The 24559-nt window shown below is 31.0% G+C and overlaps 2 protein-coding genes across 3 annotated transcripts; one reads left to right on the forward strand and one right to left on the reverse strand.

Moving 5' to 3' along the window:
* Positions 1 to 1687: 1687 nt before the first annotated feature.
* LOC105320307 (MAP kinase-activated protein kinase 2) lies at positions 1688 to 16393 on the forward strand. Of its 2 annotated transcripts, XM_011418185.4 has the most exons (13): positions 1688 to 1758; positions 3717 to 3761; positions 4137 to 4217; positions 5336 to 5488; positions 7040 to 7179; positions 7785 to 7849; positions 9105 to 9184; positions 9603 to 9729; positions 12533 to 12608; positions 13837 to 13961; positions 14431 to 14516; positions 14986 to 15066; positions 15491 to 16393. In XM_011418185.4, the coding sequence occupies exons 3-13, from the start codon at positions 4167 to 4169 to the stop codon at positions 15635 to 15637; spliced, it is 1131 nt and encodes a 376-aa protein (XP_011416487.3). In that variant the 5' UTR covers positions 1688 to 1758; positions 3717 to 3761; positions 4137 to 4166; the 3' UTR covers positions 15638 to 16393. The 2 variants fall into 2 exon arrangements, with proteins under 2 accessions (XP_011416487.3, XP_065938674.1); XM_066082602.1 differs by lacking the exon at positions 1688 to 1758 and having other exon boundaries at positions 3622 to 3761.
* Positions 16394 to 22514: 6121 nt separating this feature from the next.
* Positions 22515 to 23573, reverse strand: LOC105320308 (protein kish-B). Its single transcript, XM_066082603.1, has 3 exons — positions 23436 to 23573; positions 22989 to 23120; positions 22515 to 22652 (listed from the first exon to the last, which is right to left on the reverse strand). The coding sequence occupies exons 1-3, from the start codon at positions 23443 to 23445 to the stop codon at positions 22570 to 22572; spliced, it is 225 nt and encodes a 74-aa protein (XP_065938675.1). The 5' UTR covers positions 23446 to 23573; the 3' UTR covers positions 22515 to 22569.
* Positions 23574 to 24559: the final 986 nt, after the last annotated feature.

Consider the following 24559-nt stretch of genomic DNA (forward strand, 5'->3'; position numbering starts at 1 on the left):
TTAGTTTACCAGGAATGATCTAATCATGCCACGGATAAGAAACTTTTACACATTGATAAACTGTTTCCTGGTGTACATTTTGGTGAAATTTCAAGGGTTTATCTTTTACCCCAAGGAAAAAAGGGTAAATGTCTTAATAATTTTCCAAACAGGCCTTGAAAATGACTTAATTCCTTTTATAAATGGGGAGTTATACTCTCTATATCAGGTCGATTGTTACTTGATTCGGTTATTCTCGAAGTTTTACATGTGGGAGATTACCAAATTCTCTACAGTGGCTTAAAAATCCAAAGAAAGGGAAACTATAACTGATTACCTAAAAGATATTTAAAAATATATTGCTGGAAGGGGTCGTCTTTGGTATTTTGTTGTTGTTTTTAAAACAAAAAACCCCAAAACCCAAAATTCTCATACGTCGTAATTTCAAATTTTCTTGATTATTGGATGAGTCAATGTAAAAATAAATTTGGTTATACATAATTAGAGGCCTGCAAGTCGGTAAATATATGATTCAACTTCAACTTTAACTTTCTTTATTTCGTAAGACATACATCTTATTGCATATGAAATGTTTTTAACAGAATATGTGCAGCACATTGCATGGATTTACTAACAAATGGTAATAGCAATGAATATGTAGTACAGTAATAATAGCATTGGAGAATGTACATGTACAATTCAACACATCGATTTAATTAAAACAATTCAATCGTTGAATAGTATATAAACCATTACGTTAAGTTTGAAGACTTTCCTAAGTTATAGAGTTCTCTAACATTGTTTACACATAATAGCTGTATACATTTATACATTGGTGCATGTTTTTTTCAATAGTGTTTACTGATATATTTGGCTCGTAATTGCTGGTAGCGTGGACATATTAAGCTTAAGACAAAGTGATATTCATCCTCAATTTCAAATCTACAAAACTCACATATATTCTGTTATTTCGCAAAATATTTCTATATGGCGTCCACTTTCTATGGATAAATTATGTGATGACATTCTGATTTTACTGAGTTGTTTTTTTTGTAAATACAAGGCATGGGTTTTATCAAATACATGTAATAATGTAGTGAAAAATGCATGTCAATATTGTTTCTATGTAACAAACATCTAGATGAACTATTTATATCTGCAGAAAGATTTTGCATTGTAGAATGCATGATTTTCCTGATTTATTCACATTAATTAATCATATCTTTCCAGTTTCCTTGTGTTTAAAACGCATGTTAATAAAACTTGCTTTGTCTAAACAAATCTGGAAATTTTCATCAGGAAATGGAAATTTTATTTAATTTTAGTTCATTTCAAAGTTCCAAACCTCGAGTATCCTTAATGCATTTATAGATAATTGTGATATAATTACAAGATATAAGATAATACAACCAAGATATCTAGAATGCCTTAATGGTTCAGCCACCCTCTCAGGCATACCACAAATAAACATATGAAGTAGAAATGGAAACTGGGGCTGAGTAAAACTATATACTATAAATAGGAATGGTTTTTCATTGTTAATTCATCTTGTTTAAACAAGTATGTACTTTGGCCATTCAGGAAGTTTCCACTTAATTCGTCGACAAATTAAATGTAGCTAGGACGGTCGTGTTTTAAATGTTGCATCCTTTTGCGCCCTCTTCTGATCCGGCGCATGCGCAGTTCTGTAAAATTGGGAGGGTATTCCCAAATATAGCTAAATTGTACTCACGTATACGCACGGGTTTTTATGTTAGTTCTGTTTAAAAAAAAAATAAGGTAAGTCATAAGTACGTCATTCTTGGGATTGATGCATGGTTCGCAAGCTACTGTACTTTACTTTTAAGTCAAATTTAAAGTTGATGAGGCATTCAAAATATATGAGCTGATCTACTGACGATTTTCAAATGTATAATCTGAGTGCTTTTCCTGTTATTTAATTTTCCTAAACGTCCATTTTCCAAAAACATCATGTATATAATCAAATACTTCCTATTGCGAAAAGGTTGATATCATATATGTGATGACATTTATTGATTCAAAACAAAATTAATTGTATACGATCGACTGAGCACAAAACAAATACAAGCTATTATAGCTGTGTATGTAAATAATAATCAATATACATGTACGTAAGAACATGAAGAATCGAAGTTCATTTAAGTCAAATTATCGACATTTCCATGTGTGAATTGCTTGCTATTTGTATAAGTCTTTTCTACCAATGGAAACTTGCCTCCATACATTAATAACATACCAGATACATTGCATATCGTATATATAACCACATGATGCACCATATATAGAAGTGGACCAATAAACATATTTGCAATTCTTATTCATTTTCATTGTCCTTTTTTGACAGAACTCACAAAGCAATGCATAGATAATACATTTAATAACTTTGAATAAAAATTACAAAGGATAATTTTATGTTTTACTTTAAAATTTATGTTTATTATAACGTGCATTTATAAAACGGTTTACAAGTACTTGAAAAATATGAGGGTTGAAATAAACAAATCCATGCATGCATTGTTTTGTAAAATGTGCAAATATTTCTTATTGCATTGCACCAAACTGTGAACTCCTCCAAATGTTATCACTAATTTATCACAAGTACTTGAGGACAGGACCGACCCCCCTTCCATCCCCACCCCCAAATATAGAACCCTGGGACTTTACTCTCTTTATATTCTTTTATGACATATTTTTAATCGTGTTTATACACTCATTGCACAAGTTGCCTAATACAAACATTTTTTAATTTTTTTAAAATCAGACCCTCTATATATATATATTTAATGTTTGTTTTTTGAGGTACTTTTGTTATCACTATTGTATACCGGACAAAAATAACATTCTAAAAGATTATGAGCCGATTTCTGTATTATAATTCTATATTGCTGCAAGAATTTGCTTTTATAAGTCTGCATGCAACTAAAACCTTTATGATGAATATAATTTAAATAGATAATCGATATTTATCTGAGGAAAGAGTTTTCCACTAAGTATTACGTCATGTTGTAACGCGATTTCAAAATTAACAACATAACAAATAAATATAGAAAAATAATTTTTGTACAGGACAACAAACCTGTCATATTAATCATGGTTCTTATATAATCACCAACAGAAGTTTACAAACTATAATTTAGCAGCAAATTACATTTCGAGCATAAATTTGCAGCTCATATTTCTTTTTAGCTTCTATTTAACCCCCCCCCCCCAAAAAAAGGAGGTAAAAATCAGTAATTAAGTTCATGGAATATGAAAATAGATTTGAAATTGAATAAATTATAACTGCATACCAAAGGTGAACTATATAATGGTGGCATTTTATTTAAATCAGAGAAAAAAGGCATGAACGCCCATCCCACCCCGCTGTTCTTTGTAATTTATACGTACATTCATAAATGTTATAGGACTTTGATGGGCATTTTTTTCAATGCCCAATCTAACATATGTTCTATCTCTACGATTTCCTTGACATTAAACCTCAGAAACTCCAGAACGTGTGATGCATGCAGGTGCCCGCAAGTCATTCTAAATATACCCACCAACATCTTGCATATCTCTGTAACCAGTTGATGTTCGAAATCCCACACATCGTATACTTTTCCTGCCTGGCTCTATATAAATGTGTTTTTAATGGGGAGTTTTAAATTGTACGTGTATCTGATATACGTGTGTTTTTTATAGATGTTTTAAAAAAATACGTGTTTTGTTTCAATTAGGTGTGAAATACTTTTGTTTATGGGAGGAATTTTGTATGTGTTTGGGTAAGTATTCCACAAGTTCATACAAAAAAATCACTGAATATATAAACTGTGTATTTTATAAATACAGGTGTAAAAAAAATTGAGAAGTTTAAGATTAAGGATCGATATGCATAGCTTGCCTGCATGGTCAATCAGTCACGTATAAATTAATCTGGTTTCTAGTTCAGTATAAAATTGCCCCTAGCACGACCCCGATATGATACAAAAAATGATTGATGTGATATGATGTGTGTTATGAAACAAAAATTAGAATAATAAATCTAAATATTCTGAATCACCTTCCGGTGGAACCGGCATCTGGGCATTGTTGATCGAGAGCATTATTTCATATTCTGTAATTTGTGATTTAAGATCGAACTGAACTTTTTTTTCAAGTTAAAGAATTATAGTGACACCACTCTCAAGATGCACAGAAATGTGGATAAGCATGGACATCAGAAGCCACTGAGACTTATGGTAAGATTGTGCACAAACACAGAGAGAGAGAGAGAGAGAGAGAGAGAGAGAGAGAGAGAGAGAGAGAGAGAGAGAGAGAGAGAGAGAAGAGAGAGAGAGACACAGACAGACAGACAGGGGGCATGCGTACGAATATGAACTCACGAAGTATTTTGTGGATACATAGGTCCGTGATTTTTTTTCAAGACACAATGTGACATTTTTACCTCATGAATATGCATGCAACTTAATTTTAAAAAGATCAATCAACACAGAAAAACTGCCGGATTAAATCGGTTGTACATTACGTGTGAAACGGTTTTGCACAACTTACAAGATATTCTGATTGTAATGTAATTTGTTAAAATTTGCTTTTATAAAATATGCTAAAAATATAATCATATTCGTTTTTCGTATCACGTTTAAATTTTTTATCCCACGAGGAATTAAATATTAAAATTAAAATTATGATTATTAAATCATCTCTCTCTCTCTCTCTCTCTCTCTTTTCGCAACTAAACAATGTATTTCTACTGCCAAAAAACAGGCAAATATAGTATACATGTACACAAGTACCCTCATTTTTGAAAGTTGGGGGGGGGGGGGGCAGACATCTGAATCTTGACAAGCAAATAAAATGATAAAAAAAACCCTGATAGCAAAGTACCTATAACTTCAATTTTAATTTCACTTTGTTGGGTTTATTAAAGTTATGCTCCCTGAAAGTGGGAGAGGTCAATTCTTCTAAATTCGATGTTCTACTAGTTAATTTAAAATTAGCCCTACATGTATGTATTTAGAAAAAAAAATATTTTGATACGAGGCCCCCTATCCCCACCCCTTCCCATCAATGCTAAGAAATCATATTATATATTCAGTAATGACCGGGACGTATATACTAAGTACATGATATTTACTCGACTTGATATTTAAATTGCCGGAAATCTTTTTGCCTTCTTTTACGGTTCAGGATTTCATGACAATAATATCTATATATAAATTTTTCCGTCACTTCCGATTATTGCTAAAGCGACACACAGACAGAGCAAAAGTAGTTTACACTTCGCTGTCTTCAAGATTATCCCAGTTTGTACGTGGGTCACACAAGTTTTGTCACAATTGATTCTCATTTTTCGAAGATGATGGGAGATTTTCAGACCCGAAACCTCCAGCCGAAGAAGAACCCGATTAGTGATGATTATCGCATTACGGGGAGTGTATTGGGTTTGGGTATCAATGGGAAAGTTGTGGAATGTTTCAGCAAGACGACCAATAGGAAATGTGCTCTGAAGGTAAACATCGATAAGGGATATATCTGAATTGTTTGGGGTTTATTTTATCACGCTTTTTCCTTACTAGAAATGTTCCTTTTTCGGAAAAGGTGATCTTATCATTTTTTAACTGTATTTGGAACAATTCGTCAAATATGACAATAATTTTACCCTTCCTCAATCACTTTGTACCATCTCTGGGTTAATATTTTTGTTAATTTTACAACGAATATTTAGTACGGGAGTGACATCCTGTTCACTCCCGGTAATTTAAAAAAATTGACATTTCTTTCAATGTGAATATGATCATTAAATTTTTTTTTTATCATAATCATAAATAATTGCATCATGATAGTTGATTTCAGCTTTGGAATTTGAAAACAAAACTGTTTATGTTCTCTCCTTCTGATTATTTTTTCCCCAATTTATTTGATTATTGGGTTTACTAAAATGATTTGTTTCATGAATTAGATTCAGAGATGTCAAGACAACACAACTTCATATCCAAATATAGTTCAAGGAATTAGAGTCATGTCTTACATTGTTGTCATTTCTGTGTTACACTCTCTTATATAAGATGTAGTTATATAGATCTTATATCATGTGTACTTTAGTGTTAAAAAGAATCATTGCAGTGTACAATTTTACCATGATAATTTATAACATACATGTAAGTTTGTAACAAAGGAGTTCATAGTCGAGAAAGAAAGTATGTGATTTGTAATTTTTAGGTCACATCTCAAAATCTGTAAACTGCTAAAAAACAAGGAAGGGTCTTTATTTAAACTTTGAAGTTTATATATCTTGAAAGCATGTTTATAAAAAAAGAAATATAGTGAAAAATAGTGAAGTCCTTTTTCAAGTTTTGATCATCTAGGGCACATAATGTTTGACATTGTTTCATATAGTGCTATATCTCATCTGTCTGCACAAATTAAAAGTTTATAATTGACTGTTTATACCCTACTTTTTTGGTGATGAAAAAAAGGAGGTCACTGGGCTAGTAACATATTTATTTTTACCCTTCGAAGTAATGGGGCCTTACGTTTGTAATGTGATACATGTATGTTTTTGATTCTGGTTCCCATTTACCACATTCCTGCAGATTTACCCTGAGTATTTGATACAGCCTGTTTGTAAATATTATACCTACAACAGCATTGACAAAAAATGTATTCAGGAAAGCTCTTCAGAATTTCCTCCGAGACACCTTGCCTCTCTTATTTGAGATATCATTAGTTTGTTTGTCTTTAGTGATTTTGACACAGTCATTGGTTTAAATTGCATAGACTTAATGTCTTAATGTTTACTTTGATAAAGAGCAAATTAATTTAGATTTCTAATTCAGAAACATTTTTACTTGGAAACTTAAGAACAAATGTGAAGAAATTAAAAGAGCATAGACACTTGAGTAAGTCTGTGAAATGCCAAATGTAGCACTACTTGACATACATTGGTCACAAAATTGCAGAATCATTGAATTTGTCTTCAGAACTTTGGGAACCTGATTTATTGATGTGTCACTTTGTAAAAATCATCCTGATTAATTATTCAATGAAACAACTATTACAGGTTTTGAGGGACATCCCCAAAGCACGGCGAGAGGTTGATCTACACTGGAGAGCCTCAGGATGTCGACACATCGTCGCCATATTGGATGTGTACGAGAACGTCTACAGCGGTCAAAAGTGTCTCCTGGTTGTAATGGAATGGTCAGTTCTTTTTGTGAGCTGTGACTTTATTCATTTATTATTTCAAGAACAAATTAATTTCATAAAGAATGTGAAATTGAAGTGATCCAGTTACACATGTTACACATGTTACACATTCATCCATTGAAGTGTTAATGCTCACTGATTGCGATTCAGTGTCGTTTTATACTAATGGCTATCATTAGATCCACTCCACTGTTATTCAAAGTAATCAATTTCATATTTGATTAATACTAGCAAGAATATATGTGCTACAATATAGATCGAGTAATTAGTTTGTATTTATATAAACTAATATGAAATATGAGGAAGATATGTTTATGATAATGAAAAACATGTATGGTATTTCTGAATTCAAAGTAAGAGTGTAATTACTGAATGCAAACTGATGTATATGTATTTAAATGATATAAATACTCTTTCAGGTTTTTGAAGAAGTTCATTAATATAATTTTACATTAGGTAATTGTTGAGCTTTAGAAAAGGTTCTAAAGGAGAATGATAATAAGTCTGGAGTGATACATGTTTATTGGATGAATATGATATAGTGTGTTCTGTCCACCTTGGAGATTGAATTATCAGAAGCCATTGTTTAAATTTTTTAGCATGGAAGGGGGTGAGCTGTTCAACAGAATTCAGGAGCGAGCAGATTCTGCGTTCACAGAAAGAGGTATGTACTAACTGTTCCGATCACTTACAGGCCTTTGTCATCAGGAGATGTAAATTTTACTGTATACCAAGGACCAACCTAGGGGGCGACTTGGGAGAAATAGTCGATTTTGATCGGTAACTTCGCCAGAATTTCCTCTGAAAGAGAAGTTAAAGCCGCCCTGTATTATGAGTTCACAATCGTGTAAATTAATCCCAAAGGCAATAAAATGATAATTAACTAATTCTAAAGACGTTTCTAAATTATGCAATATTTGTATTTGTAAATTTTAGTGTTATTAAACATTGTGTCCGTGTCAAATATCAAGATCATGGCAGACATTTCGCTGTGTAAAATTCTTGTCCAGATGTTTTTGTCTCTTGGCTCTATCTCATACTACACACACGGAGTGCTTGTTGGAAACAGGATGTGCAAAGTTTCAAAGTCAGAGATTAAAGTTCATCAAAGTTCTCTCAGTTCCTTTCATCCTTTTGTTCTTTATCAAAGCGGGACCCTTTGAGACAGTCCCCATCTCAGTGATGTCTAGTTTGTTCCCCTTCATACAATTTAAGTGCTTCACTGTAATTGTGTAATACAGTTTAATGCAAAAAGATCAACAAACAGAATCTTTTGATATATGTTTAATATTTTTAAAAAAAATCTACATACTGGTATTATACTTGACCTAATAATCTATCCAAGTTGCACTAAAGAAAAGCAGGTAAAATCAAAAGATGGGTTTGTACAGTCACTGCCTATCAGGATATCCATATTTAATTTCTAACTGTGAAATACCTATTGACAGTCTAATTTAACTTCTTTATTTAATATGGTATGTGCTAATTGATTCTTTCATATACTTATTTCCTTCTAATATATAGTAAAGATATGACTATATTAGGCCATCAATGAATTAATAAGCAGGTAATACCTTTAACATACAGAGGAGGACAGACATATGTCAAAGTTTGTATTTCCTGATTTTTGTAGCCTTGATTCTCATAAATGTAGAGGTTTTTCATCTCTTTATTGCGATTGGATGTACCATATATAACCATTTTGAACTTTGAACTAGAAAAAAACCAACAGTATTATAGTTACATATATGTACATGCAATCACTGTGAATTCAAAAACAATTTCGTTAAATTTCTTTTCAATTTTATCATGTTTATGGATCAACTCAATATAAAAATACCACAAAAATAGGTAGTCAATGAGTATTGATAACACCAGGCTGTAGAATCCTGATTCAGTCCAATGCTTCTGTTTTGTAGAGGCAGCATCAGTAATCACAGATATTGCCAAAGCCATCCACTATCTTCACTCTGTCAACATAGCCCACAGAGACTTGAAGGTACAATGTTGGTTCTATTGTTATAATTAAAGAACTGAAAATCGGGGAAAAGATTAGATCTAAAGTATTGATTAAAGGAAATGTAGTATGGCATTATTCTCTGATTAAGTTAGTTATGTATAGCAGATCATGCATTTGTTTTAAGTTGGTGTAAATGAAAGATTTCATGTAAAGTCATGCGAATTTTCAAAAGACTTTAATTAAGTTTTAAGTTTAATTGAGAGTGCTTTATCAAATGGAAACCACTCTGAGAGATAAAATGTACATTTGATTTTTTATGGTCATAAGTGACATATATTTTTGTATGTATGTGCATGTAATTGAAACTACAAAATGTTAAAAAAAAAAGAAGAAGAAATACCACGTCTATTCTTTGATAGCTTCACTTTGTCTTTCACATTCTTGTGTCCATTTTTAGCCGGAGAATCTTCTGTATACAAAGAAAGGCCCAGATGGGGTCCTGAAACTGACAGACTTTGGGTTCGCCAAAGAGATCCACACGATAAAAAGTCTACAGACGCCCTGTTATACCCCATACTATGTGGGTAAGTCATTTACCAGAACTACATCCTTATGAAATTTACAGGGGGCTAGAATACAGGCCCAGCTATCCACAAGTAGATCAAGACAGGGATGATTTCTCACTGTTTCTAGGATCAGAATATACCCTTTCCACAGTAAATGTGATTCTGCTGTTTTGTTGGGCAAATTGGTGAATTTTGATGTTATGAAATACAGCAATTGTTTAATCTGATGGCTTGAAGGTCAACAAATTACCATCAGATTTACCTGTAATTTAAAAAAAGATTTATTTGTCAATGTTTAGTTATATACTATTATTTAATGAAGCGAATTCCATATTTTTAACTGTAAAATTTGGTTGTTTTCTTATATACAAATGATAATGATTTCTAAAAAAGCCTTTTCAATTGACTTATTTACCTCTTCAATTCAAAATTATTGATAGCCCTGTTTAGTTGGGGATAGCCTGAAGAAAAATGAATAAAGTTACTATAGCAGGCGTTTCTAGGTTTTATTTTTAAAAAGTGGACTTTGGTCAAGTGAAATGAGGAAGTGTTTTAGAATAATTGAACTTTAGATAATGGCATGTCACTCATACTAAAGTAAAAATGAGATGGAAAGTTTATGTGCAGTTCAAAAAATATTTTTCAATACATTTGATACTATGTCATTTATCAAATAATAAAAGAATTACTGCGGCAAGGAAGAAATGTATTTCTTTAGTGTTAATATTTGTACATGCCTGTATATTTAAATTGTTTTATTTCTTACTCTCTTTTTTCTGTTCATTGTTGAATTAATATGATTTCCTCATAGTTCATTGAAATTTTTAATTGAAAAGAATTGCGTGGTTGTGGATAAGATTGATAGAAACTTACTTGGTAATGATGTCTGGCAGTTTCCCGAATGACCATGCAGATTATATTACATGTACTAAGTAAAAAGCTAGACACCCAATAAAAATCAAATTTATTTTTAACCGGGTTTTCCAAAGGAAAAATCTGGTTATTAAAATGGTGATAATGGTGGGCGGGCGGCTGCCAAAAGGGTACCCTTATTGTACGGATAACTCCTCCTACAGTTTTCAAGATAAGAAGTTGTTCTTCTGAAGATCAACTGTAAATATATCAGAGGTGTGCATATTGCTAGGATTTTGATTTCTAATAATTTATGAAAAAAATACCAGCTTTTGAACTTAGTCATTTTTTGGCTAGATATTGCATACAGGGTACTCCATTTCACTGGATACGGTAGGTAGTGTTTATTACTTCAGGGTTGACATGAATTATGGATACAGTTCACATAAATGAAAACCCGGTTTGCTGTCAGATTGACAGCTTTTCACTTGTTATACCATTTATTAACAGCGCTTCAGGTTTTTTGCCATCTTATTCTTCCTTTCAGTCCTACTGTCATTTCATCCCAATTTGCATTTAGCTCAGATTCTCTGACCTTGACCTTTTCTCTGTCCTTGACTTTAAAAATCCTAGTTTTGGCATTAAGAACTGGTTCTAAAACTTTGTGTTTTTTTTGGTTTTTGTTTTTTATAAAATTTTGTTTTTCACCAAACCTTACTTTTACTATGTGACAAAACTTAAAAAAAAAAATAAATATATACGAGGGTCAATCAAAAAATACGAAGACTTTTGTCATAGCTATGTTATTTAACGTCATATCATTACTAAATTTGGTAGACATAATTTAGCAACAGTTTCAAACAATTTCCAAGGAACAAAGTTAATAGATTCCTTTATTTCTAAGAATTATTTAGAATCTAATCCTGCAAAAATGAGGTCACGGCGCACGGTCAAAATTTGTGTAATGTCAACAATAATCAATATAATGTTGAAAGTAATATCTCTATAAATTGGGCTTAAAAACAAATGATATTGAAACCTCAAATTAAGCTTTGTCTTGGTATTCTAAGTTCCAAACAATGACAGGATAGATTGTTTTGTCGAACAGATATTATTAACTAAAGACAGATAGTCCTCTTTAAAATTGACTAAAAACATCGACGTCGCCGGACGTCACGGCGCAACGAGAGGTACAAACAAAATGGATTTAACCCAGAAAAAAGCCGACACAAGCTGTGAAAATGCTCAATGGTGCACAAAATAAGTCAACAATTATTTGCAAGTTTGTGTTTAACTGTAATAAATTTTGTTGGGGTGGTGATAATTATATTTTGCATATAAAACAGTCCGAAAGAGAGTAGAATATCTGTAAATATTTGGTAAAAAAAATAAGTAACGTCAACCGACTTCTAGGGTTATCCTTGCTGTAAACTAAGAGATACACGGTTAGAAAATGAAAACTTCGAAGAACTAACTTATGATTCTCGAACAGATGTCTGCAAGTAAGATGTTAAGTGGTTCAGTGCCATTTTAAATTGTAAGGAGAGAGGCACAAGAGACTAAGCGTGATAAAAAGATGGGATATATCTATAAACTGTGCGTGTTTAATCTTGACGTCGTGTTTTGAACGGTACCGTGCGCCGTGGTGACAAAACATGTTGTTTTTAAAAAGGGGTAACAAAAATACCATTTCATCAAATGGACTAAAACTTCGCATATCAATAACATAAGTGTTGGTGCACAGATTAATCTGTTATGTTTGACTCTCATTAAAAATATATGATAGACAGCCACATTGTCTTCGTATTTTTTGATTGACCCTCGTATATTCCTTTGACGCCATATCACTTTTAAACTTTGGGTGTAATTTTTTTTATTCGCCACTTGACCAGAATTATTTTAACAGATAACTGTGAACAAATTGTGTAATAATAATGCTGATAATATTCTTGATGTTTACTAATTTCAGCACCTGAGGTTCTGGGTCCAGAGAAGTACGACAGATCCTGTGATATGTGGTCGCTAGGTGTTATAATGTATATATTGTAAGTACAGCAGGTATATCATTAATATATAAATCAGGCTATTTATATTATAAATAGTGCCTGTTTGGGGGATAACAGTTGAAATTGACACCCCCGAGAAAACCATTGTCAACATTTGCAAAGTGGAGATTGACAATGGTTTTCGAAAGGTGTCAATGTCAACTGTTACCCTGCCAAACAGGCACTATTTATTTTATTACAATGTATACTGAATGTCTTAATTTGAAAGAAAACTTTACTGCTTTTATTTTTACTAATTATTCACATTATTTCAAACGAATAACTGACTTCTTTTGGTATGATGTTATGCACATGTAATAATTTGTTGTGTTACATGTTGCCAAGTGTTTTGCTAACACTGAGGGTATTAATAGATCAGACTATAAACTGCATCTAAACCAATCAGGTTTTAGTATTTAACATAAAAGTATTTAAAGTTTATTATATCATATATGTTATTGCAGTACATGTACTAATGTTCTTATCAGACAGGTTGTTTCTTTAGAGCAGATGATATATGTTCCCATAAAATCTTTTTTTTACCCTGTTTAAAGTACATGTATCTCAATAAAAAAGTTTTGTGGTGTATAAATAGCGTACAATATTTGGTAGAAATTGATTTTCCTGCAAGTTAGTAGAGATTTGATCAGCATATGTCTAAATGTTTCTAGTCGGAAGCAAATTGAAAGTGGGGGGCTAAACTAATCCTCAGAAATCTTGCCAAGCAAAAAAAGTATTTAAATACACATGTTAATTATGTGCATGACCTCTAGTGATGCACTTGATTTAGTTGACACTGCTTTCCATAAAAAATGCTGAATAGAATACACAGCAAAGTGTAAATACAATACAAAATCAACTATCTTTGTTCAAACAGTTAGCATGCAGTTCTTTTTTATTCCTTCAACTGAGAAATTACAAAATTGGTACTCTCAGTTTATACTGTGTACAGAGGAATATTCGCCCCCATTTTATTTTAGCCCTTTAGCTCTCGTTGGCAGCTGGTGAATTTCAGACTTGGTGAATTCCAATGTGTTAAATTACCTCTCTTTAAACACACCTATGTCTGGGCAAATTAAAGACGGGGCGAAACCGTTTGTAAGTGAAGAAAGGTGAAAATAAAACGGGCCGAAAATAGCCCTGTATACAGTATATTGTACGTACATTGATTACTAATACATTTCAATAAAAAATGTATGCTTGACTGAGCATTTAATCTTTATCGCAGGTTATGTGGATACCCACCATTCTATAGTAATCACGGGGCAGCTATTTCACCGGGAATGAAGAAACGAATTAGGAATGGACAATACGAGTTCCCCAATCCAGAGTGGAGCAAAGTATCAAAAGATGGTAAAGTTCTCTAGCTTGCAGTTTGACTCAATAGTACAGTTGAAATAGATTTGGATTTGGAAGGACAGTGTCAGTTCAGGAAATTCAGTTTCTTGAGCATTGCCACACTGTACAAATGACTGGACTAATTTTTGAAAAAGGGGATAACTTGTGCATATTTTTTTTTACCTCATTTAACGAATGAAACATTTACAATATATTGACAAAATAAAGGTGAAAACTCAAGCAATAGCAATTAGCAAATTTGATTGCCATATACTTGGCCTGAGAAAATAAAACTTTTAGTTTTTTTATGCTTAATCAAATGATGCCACCATGGGTTTGTTTTAAGGGAAAGTGGAAATGCTTGGATTCTCTTGTAGTTTAATTTTCTGTGAGTAAAAAAAAAAGAGGTATTGCAGATTGCTTAAATGTTTGAAATCAAAATTAAATTTAGTTTGATTTTTTATAACTTTGATATTTTTTACAGCAAAAGATTTAATTAGAGGACTACTTAAAACTGTGCCAGAGGAAAGGTTGTCTATAGAAGATGTAATGAGAAACAAATGGGTTGCGGTAAGTCATTTGTTTTGTTTCTTTTATATAATAAGCTTATTTACCATGCTTTCTGCATTTTTTAATAGTATAAAGTTTATATCATATTTAGTTACTTTTTTTAAAAAGTTGTTGAAAGGAAATGATGATAATTTTCTTTCCTGAAGGACACCATAATCATTTCCATGATATATTATATTTAATGAATGTTTTCGATTCTGAATAAATTGTCAAATACTGTGAACGACCATCTATTTATCAAAGATAGTGAATAGAAATACGTATAATATCGTATGTATTGAATATATATTGCATATATACATTAACGTGTATGCATAATTTCAGATATTTGTTTATATGAATCATTTAATTTTTACAGGAAATGTGTATTCTTAATTTCAGATAATTGTTAATGTCTTGAAACTTTATGTTTTTACAGGACATGTGTATTAGTTGTTCTAAACTTGAATCTGTTCATTTTGTTTTACAGGACAACACAATTGTTCCCGCAACACCTCTGTTTTCTGCAAAAATTTTACAAGAAGATAAAGACATGTGGCTCGATGTCCAGGTAATTATTTTGGCTGCATTAATGTCTGCTGGCTTATCCAACTCTTACCTCTTTGTAAAAGACTTTTATTTGTACGTCTACCTGTTCATTTGATTTCAAGTCAAATGCTAGATGTACATTGTCGAATACTTTATCCTGTGGGAATTATCCTATCCTGTGAAGTATTGTTTTGTATGATAAACATAACTCTATGAATTTGATCACTCCAAGTAAATAAAATATAAGTAGAGTTGTTTCATTGGATGAATTCAAAGAAATTCAAAAATCTATGTGGAGGTGTTGTTAAGATGAATTCTATAATGTGGAATCCATTTCTTATTTAATAGTCATAAATGATTTAACATAAATGTGTGTAAAAGTTAAACCCCAAAGTGAAGTCTGAAAAGAAGTTCATAATTTGACTCTTTATATACTTGTTGTTTAGGAGGAGATGACAAACGCACTGGCGACCATGCGAGTGGACTACGAACAGTGTCAAATCAAGAATCTAGAGGACTCGGATAACCCAATACTGAAAAAACGCAGGCAGCAAAAACAGGAAGGGGACCAGCCCATGGAATTCAAATCATAGATCAGCAGCAAATCAAATCAACTCATCTGACTGGTTAATAATCAAGTTGAATCATGTGACTATAAATAGATCCAGGAGACATTCCATTCATACCCTCTATACATGTGTTTTACTCAATGTTGTTTATACCGATGCATTTCACAATTTGGCCCAAGTTCTGGTGGCTATTTATTTTTTACCGGTTGATTTTGTGTGACATTCATTTGGATTTTTTTTCCTGCCACCTTTCTTGATCGTTCTACTCTTTCAATAAATCTTACAGCAGGGTTTGTTGCATTAAACATCTTGCATTTAAAACTTTTGCACAGAAGAATTTTTTATCAGAGTATTGAATATCAGATAAAAGTTACAAATTTTCTGTTTTCTTATGCTCATTTTGTGAACCGGTACCTAAGAACAATCAACAGGAGAAACAAAAAGATTTTAGTCTTCTCAGATATCAATTAAATGTGCATGTATTTATCAATGTTTATAGACAAGTTTTATTTTTTTGTCCAATAGCAACTTTCTTGATTTTTATGAAATTTTATTTTTGCAGCAGGCTTTAACAGCCTGAGACATGAAGTACCATGTACATGTGTGTTATATTTTTTAGTGTCAGCCATTGATCATTAAGTCTTACTGAACTCAGTTCTAATGAATGTTATAAACATTTTCCCTCTATCTTCCCCTCTTCTGTTTAGGAGAAACAATGTTGGTTTATATATGTATATTTTGTGAATTTTATACAGGAATTAAATTCCAACAACTTTTCAACATACATGTTCCAAAGTCAATCTAACTGGTATTAATTAAAAGAAATTAACATTAAATTATTGTTGCTTTCAGCTTTTTTTTTTCTCAGTGATAATATTGAAACTGTAAAAACAAGAGTTTACTTAATAAGCATATACACTGTACTTTTATTATAACAATTTGTGAATCATATCGATGTTAAGTTTACCTTATTAATTTTGTGAATGTGTGATAAACATAGAATGAACAGTGTACATTCTGTATTGAAGAGTATGTATTCATATACAATATACTTTATAGAGAAGAAATTGACGTGTAGTGGACTTTTTCTTGACGACTTTTCAGACATTTTTTTTATGTAGCTTTTTTTGATCATCAAATCATGTGAGGATTATGTACACTTTGTATATCTTTTTTTTTTATCCATTGTGTTGTGTTGTATATTATTCGTATTTTCATTATAAGTTGGTTAATACAATCCCTATGAAGTTTGTTCTTTAATTTTAAACAGTTGACGTATGTAGTGGGGGTTGTGGGGGTTGGGGGGGGGGGGGCTTGTTAGAAATGTTTCATGTAACGGTACATGTATTTGTCCTATGAAGCGTCATCCATTTCTATAAATGTAAATGGCGATAAATTTTTTCTTCCGAACTCAAACTTTGTGTACATGGTATTGTGTGATATTTAGTATTGTGTACAAGTTACAAATATGAATTATATTTTGTTGAATATAAACACTGACGATTTTTGTTTAATAGTGCTTCTATCTGATAATTTCACAAGTGCCTTCCCTACTTCAAAACAAACCATGGAATTTATTTAAATGTACATGTGCATGAATTTCAGGCAAAATTAAATCTTAAATTTTGTTCTCTATCATTAAGACTGTATACAATGAAACTGAAATAAAATACTGATTGAAATTACTAGTATCATGTATTTTATGTAATTTTTTTAAAGGGAGAAGCGAACAAAAAAATACTATCAAAGTGAAGTACTTTATACATTAAAGTGTAAAATTATTAATAAAATTTTATATGATAACCCAAGAAAAGTTAATTGAGATTTAAACAGTTTGTTTCCAATTAGATTTTACAACTACTGGTTCTTAGTATCTTATTTCATGTAAATATTAGACAAATTGTTAATTAATTGATATGAAATGACCTGTATGTTAAACTATGCACATGTTTAGAACATCAGGTAGCCATTTACTAAGATTTTATTTTAAATATTAGCCACTTTTTATTTTCGGTTTGTAGTTGATACGATAATTTGATGTGCTTCTTTTGTAAACATATCACAATTTTGCACAATGTGATTCGTATATAAACAGGTTCATATGTACGTGTATTTTACTCAATCGAAGAGTACTGGTTCTGATTAACAAACCAATATTTGTACATAGAGCTGAAGTTTTGTATCGTGATGAACAAGATTTTTTTTTTTGGTCTTGTCTCAATGAAGTCTAGCTCTGAACAAAGAATTTACTAGATTTTATATTACATGCAATTAGCTGTACATGTTGTAAGCCCCAAAAAATGTTTTCAACACAAATTAAAATTAACTTCCAAAGAATTTTTTTATTGTTTGAATGAAATTTCTACAATAATTGTAAATTAAGAACTTTGTAACTGTGTTTTTTTTTATTTGCATGAATTCAAATCTGTTCTGTACCCTTGTCAAACATTTGTTGATGTTGAATGTTATGTATTAGTTTTCATTCTTTTGCCCAGTCACTTCATTTCACTTATCATATCACTCACAAAGTAAGAACATGTACAAATGATTATCATGTAAAGATATAAAATTAAAAAAAAAAAAATTTCTTTGATGGAAAAATATCTGGCAATGAGCGTAATGCAGATACAAATGTTGTAAGATCAATTTCAGGTCTGGACTTGGTTGTCAGAAAGTGCAGTTCTTTGTTTGTTCTTAAAAATGAAATGGATTAAAATTGGTTATCTTGTGTGTATTTATATGTATTGCAATAAATCATCCACCGAAAACCCAAATCTTTCAACCATGTTTAAAAAAGTGTACATTGAATACCTTGTCTTAACATAATTTAAACATTGTGTTTTAGTGTATGTTTTTATTGCATTACATAGAAATAAAAATAGATAACGAATTTTAATTAATTTTTTTTTTCGGAAACAAATTATAAACAACTGCACTTTCTGACAACCAAGCCTCTACAAGATCAATTTCAGAACCTTTGAAACCATGAATGTTTTAAAACTGTTCAACTGGTCCGAATGTTGGCCCATGTTGTTTAGCAAGTGTAATGATTACATGTTTTTTTTTTTTTTTTCGTTTTCAATGATGCAGTTAAAAACTTCAATTTGTAGAATTCATTAACAAGGAAATTGTTTCTGTAAGCCTGAAATTATATTTTTTTGTTTCTTGAAGTCAATGTTACATCTTTGTTATTTTTTAAATTTTGTTTCTTGTAGAGAATCACATCTGTTGGAGAATGTTGATTACATTGCTGTAAATTATGAGTTCTTTCTTTTGAAAAAAAAATACCGAGACAAAAATAAAATTACCTATAATTTACAGAAATTTTATTTCTTTATTCTGTGGATGAAATATGCACATTGTTCATACAGGCCTATATACACATGAACTAAAATGCAGTGGATGCCTAATGGTTTAAAGGAATTTTTCCCATTTTAGGAATAAAGAATTATACACTTCACTTTTAATTGGCCAATGGCTACTTTAGATATATTGGCTCAAAACACAGAAAACAGAAGGTGAACAAATTTTGTTCAGTAAACTTAATTAAAAACAAAACAAACAACAATTTTTTCCTCTTTTATCATGAAAAGTTTGTGTAACATGCTGCAACAGATAATATACATGTACATATATGTGTTCAATAGTTTAAATAAAAAATTCTTGTTAACATTACTAGTCTTAGAAAGTTTAGAAAAATAGATGAAATACACAAGTTAGTGTTACTTTTAACATTTCGTCAACGACAAGTTATATAGGATAATTATGTAAATGTCTAAGTGACAGCTAGACTATCACTTATTTCAAAACAACAAAACAAGATAATTACATGTAGCAAGGAAAGAGTAAACAATTATCCTGGCCTACTAATAATCTTCAGAATCTATGACATTTAATTTATTGTGGACAACTTTCTGACATTCAATTATTCATCACTACCAGCATTTTATCAGTAGTTATCAATTCTGGCAAAAGTTGACTAGAGGCTGATGGGCCACATTGCTCACATGAACAAAAGTTCTTGTATCATTCTGTTTTGAAATGTTTAGATCTGAAACTTTATAAAAGTATTAAAAACTCTCTTACATTTCAAGAAAATAGTTCAGCATTTTTAATTCAAAATGTCATAAATTATTTTTAATACGAGAAATAAACACAAGTAAATTTCAATATATGGAGATACATGTACATGTATTGACAAGGTTGATTTCAATAAATTGTTTAAATTCCTGTAGAATAAATAGATGCTTTACAAAGTGACCAAATCAACCACGCAGTACAGTTAAAGCAGCCAATAAAATAGCGGCAATTTTTTGTGATGAAAACACGTATACTTTAGTTTAACTGGCATGTTCTTTTTAAAATCAATAACAGTCACTGAAATGCAATTTATTTCTAAAATATATATAAAACAGCACAATATTTTATGTTCATAATGGTCACGTGATATGGCAGTCGCATGGTACAAGCAGATGTATTTGTGGTTTTGAGGTCATTTAAAAAATTCAATATTGCAAGGGCATAATCATGTCAAAATTCACAAATGAATTATAAAATAACTTGCTGTTATATCGTACATTTTGAAAAACGCTGTGAACTTTTTAAGATAAAATTATTTAATAGTAGAAACCATAATTTATAATGCATATGTTGAATAATTTTGAAGGTCACAGGGTTAATTTCATTAAAAAAATAATTAACTTGTAAGATTTTACAAGGATCGTAGAAGTTGTTAAGTTACATAGCATATATCAAATTCACATGTAAAAGTTTGTCAGCATCAGGTAAGTGTATGCCCTTGCAATTAAGTGATTTATTTAGGTACTCGGCTTTAAGATATACCAGTACAATATTTTATACAAAACCGAGGTTGCCTCTTTATACATTGCATACTTATAACAAAATGAAAATAAGACTATATAGATAGCATTCTACTAATAATAATGTTAAACAAAATATTCATTTATAATTTTCTGTTAATCTTTAACATTTAATTTTCTTCATTTTGAAGCATATGACGTCATATTTTGTAGTACAGCGAGAACGACATCTCGCATATTTTTCAGTGTGTACGATATAACGGACATCAAAATTGTAAGCAATAACATTTGATGTTTTCAATTAAAAGATCAGTATAAATTTATTTTGCTACTAAATAAATAATTAAGTACTTTCGAGGTTTGTAATATACTGTGATGTCATAATGCACATTTCCCGTACTTTTAGTCTGAACGGAATTTATTGACAGCCTTAACTGTGCTGCGCACCAACAACTGACTCTCCGACAAAAACTAATTAAAAGAGTACAAGTGATATACAATGTACCAATGATATGTCAAAGTTTCAACTGCTATTTTGTCATGCATTTTAACCTTTAAGGAGACTTGATGGTCAACAAATTAACCTCAAGTCTGCCTTAAACTTTTTAAATATGATATTTTTGGTCATTAACTATTATTCAGTGAAGAAAAAAAATCTAAATACCCAGTATTTTAGTTTTACAATTTGAACATTTTCCTATATCTTTATTTATACACAGCTTTTTGTTTAGAGGAGGTAAATATAGCCTAAACATGGCCACGACCACCAATCCCTCTTAGTGTAACTAAAATCTTAGATATCTTGATTTTTTTTTAAATGGCTCCTGGTGAATTTGAGATTACAAGATTTTGCTGTATCTGTACTCGCATGATTAAGAAACAGATGAGTATAAGAGAGAGTATGTTGTGTGTCAGACTGACAGACATATAGTACTAAAGTGGAATTTATCAAGAGGTTTTCCTTTTAAAAATCAATATTGACATGCATATAATTATGAGGAATATACAAAAGCCTTTGAAAAAAAATATGAGAAATCAACATAAAGCCCCAATTTTTAAAAGATTCTCATATAAATCTACATTCTGTTGCATTGACATGGCATTGGTCAATTTTGGTCATTTTGAATAAGGGGAACTACTCAATTTTTAATTTAATTAAAAGGGTCTTATTTTTTCTTTTTTGAAAATAACAATGAAAAAATAAATGCATGCCTGTTTGAACCAAACCTGAACATAATTTTTTCTATTAAGGGCTTAATGATATTTTACTGTACTTAATTTGCCATATTCAGGCAAAAGTTTAAAAAAAAATGTTTTTTTTAAACAAACAATCATCTTCTTGTTTTAGCATTTACATGCATGGTTTGTCACTGCCATATCATGGTTGGAATAAAAGTGCCAAGCCTCTGTACCACCAGTTTACATTATGTTTATATACCACATAATTCAAAGAAATGTAAATATTGATAGAATCATATTACTGAAATCATTCAGTGCACTGCCAGTCTGATTAAAATTTTGCAAATCTTCCAACTGCACCTCAAATCTGATGGTCACACCCATTAGAATTTAGAAACTACAAGGTTTCATGCCTTCGTGTAGAAAAAATAATTAACCAAATGCATCATATACAGATTATGAAATGGAGAGCAAAAATTTTAATTTTTAAAAAAATATCTTTAAATTTAAAAAACCTCAGAATTTAACAAATTTCATTTGATGCTGTGTTGAATATTTAAAAGTAATTGTTTTCATTGATTGCCTTTGATTTGCATAATCATCATGCATAAAATATGTACCGTAGTAATAGGTACATGCTTATTATTACAGTATATACAATAACTTCAATATATAAATTTAACTCCATACCAAGTTTTTTTTTTTATCTAGAGGTCGATCTTTTCCCCAAAAAATGATAATAGTGAGGGCAACATTGTTACATCTATTCATATAATTACATTATAAGTTACATAATAAGACATATTTACAATGACCTTTTCCTTCACACTCTGAATATGTATATAAATAATATGCAGATCAAATGAAAATTGTTTCCCAATTCCTTCATTCTCAGCACAGTGAATTAATTTTCTGATGATAAATCATAAAGAACACACAAAACTTGGCCAATCTTCATCACCTCAGAAACAGGAGATAGAAGGCCATTAATATACAAGTCAGTGCCACAGGCATATGGAGTCGAGTCCCAATCACAGACGCTACAAAAAACAAAACAGGGATAGGGTCAAATATCAAAATTATAAAATGTATGTCACTGTTGAAAGTTCTCTGTTGAACACTAACTTAAAGGAATGTTTCAAACAAGTATTTTCACCTTTGATTACATTTGAATCAAAATTTCTAATGAAAATTTCAGACCTCTTAATCATTGAAAATAATGTTAATATACTTCAAAATTCAAGTGGCTAGTTTTGGGGTTTTGTCTCAACATGGATAGTGTGTATGTACTGATATTTGCTATAGACTAGAAAACAAGGTTTGAAGTATAATATGGGTAGTGCCCCTAACCTATGATTCCTCAATACCATGCTCACCTTTGTAAAATACACCAAAAAATCCCTTTTTCTCAGATAAAAACCACTGTTTGAGTCGTGGAACTCTTCTCATATATGCACATGTGCATATCACCAACAGACTAAAAACGATGATCCCCTCAAAAGAATATGCTGCAAGATAAAAATATATAATTCAAAAGTTTTCAGGGTAAAGCAATGTAAAGGGCATGGCAAACTTTACTGTATCATATATAATCTCAAAAGTGATCCCCTCAAAAATACAAGCTGAAAAAAAAGATGAAAAAAAAAATATAAGAATTATGTTTTCAAGGTAAAGACAAAGCCTACAATGCTATATAAGGATGCAAAGTTGAGTGTTTTTTGTACATCTGGACCAGAAACGAAAGTTTCCTAAAAATTCTGACTAGGAAGCAAAAGTTTGATCCTTAATTGAGTGAACGGGGATTTATTTCTGAAATTTCTTACCGTTCGTCATTATGTTCGATTGTTTATCGTTTATCAATCAATCATTCGAAGGGACTAAATCAGAACACACAAAATAAATAAGGATTGAACAAGTTCTACCGTGGTATTTTTTAAAGCGGAAGTGATGTTTGATCACTAAATTAAAAGTTGATACGTTTGTGTCAATTCCGGAAAAAATTGAGAGAGAGAGAGAGAGAGAGAGAGAGAGAGAGAGAGAGAGAGCACATAAGAAGTTGCATAAGTTATAATGAAAATTGGACTCACAGATTGGACTCACATACCATATTACGATACAATCTCAACAAAAATGTTTTCCTATACATTACGGGTTTATGGGAGCGCTTTCTTGGGTGTGATTCATGCCTGTTTGGCCATTTCATTGCAAATATTTAAATTATTTTTAATTTAACCCGGTCCTATGAATCACCAAAGGAACTTTTTGTTTACACATAATTTCCTTCCCTTCCCTCTTTGAACCTTTTTTTAAAATTATCTACAATAAAAAACTTGATGTAACTAATTATCAATACATGTACATAAAGCATGCAGAGACACATATACCATGTATGTAACATGCATAAAGTGAGTATAACCCGTGCATAAATATGTCGGATCCAAACGTTGCTACATGTATATCTTCCACAATTTTGATTTACAAGCATCTGCCATTCGTTATCTATTATTACTTCCAACAACAAAAAAACTGTTTTCCTAATGCACGTGACTGCAATTACATGTATTTTTTTTTTTTAAGAAAAAGAGTTATAACGTGGTTTTTTTTCCTGTGATTAAAATGCATGTTTTAAAGAAAACATTTTATACGTTTTTATTTGCATTTTCCAGTGTCTGTGTCGATCTGAGATAACACTATACGAATTGATTTTGTAATACGTTTAATACATTTCAGCATTAATGATCTTAATTTAATATTTAATCGTGAAATTATTGAAAACTATATAAATAAGAGTAATTAATGAAAAGGAATCATTCTTTGAATATTATGAGGTGATCAAATGCGACCTGGCATGTCCAATTCTATCACCCCCCCTCCCCCATTGCAGGTCTTAAAGAACTGTAGATTTGTAAAACATATATACCAGCAATTGAAAGAAACAATGAATATA

Source organism: Magallana gigas, chromosome 4, assembly GCF_963853765.1.
Source record: "Magallana gigas chromosome 4, xbMagGiga1.1, whole genome shotgun sequence".
NCBI lineage: Eukaryota > Metazoa > Mollusca > Bivalvia > Ostreida > Ostreidae > Magallana > Magallana gigas.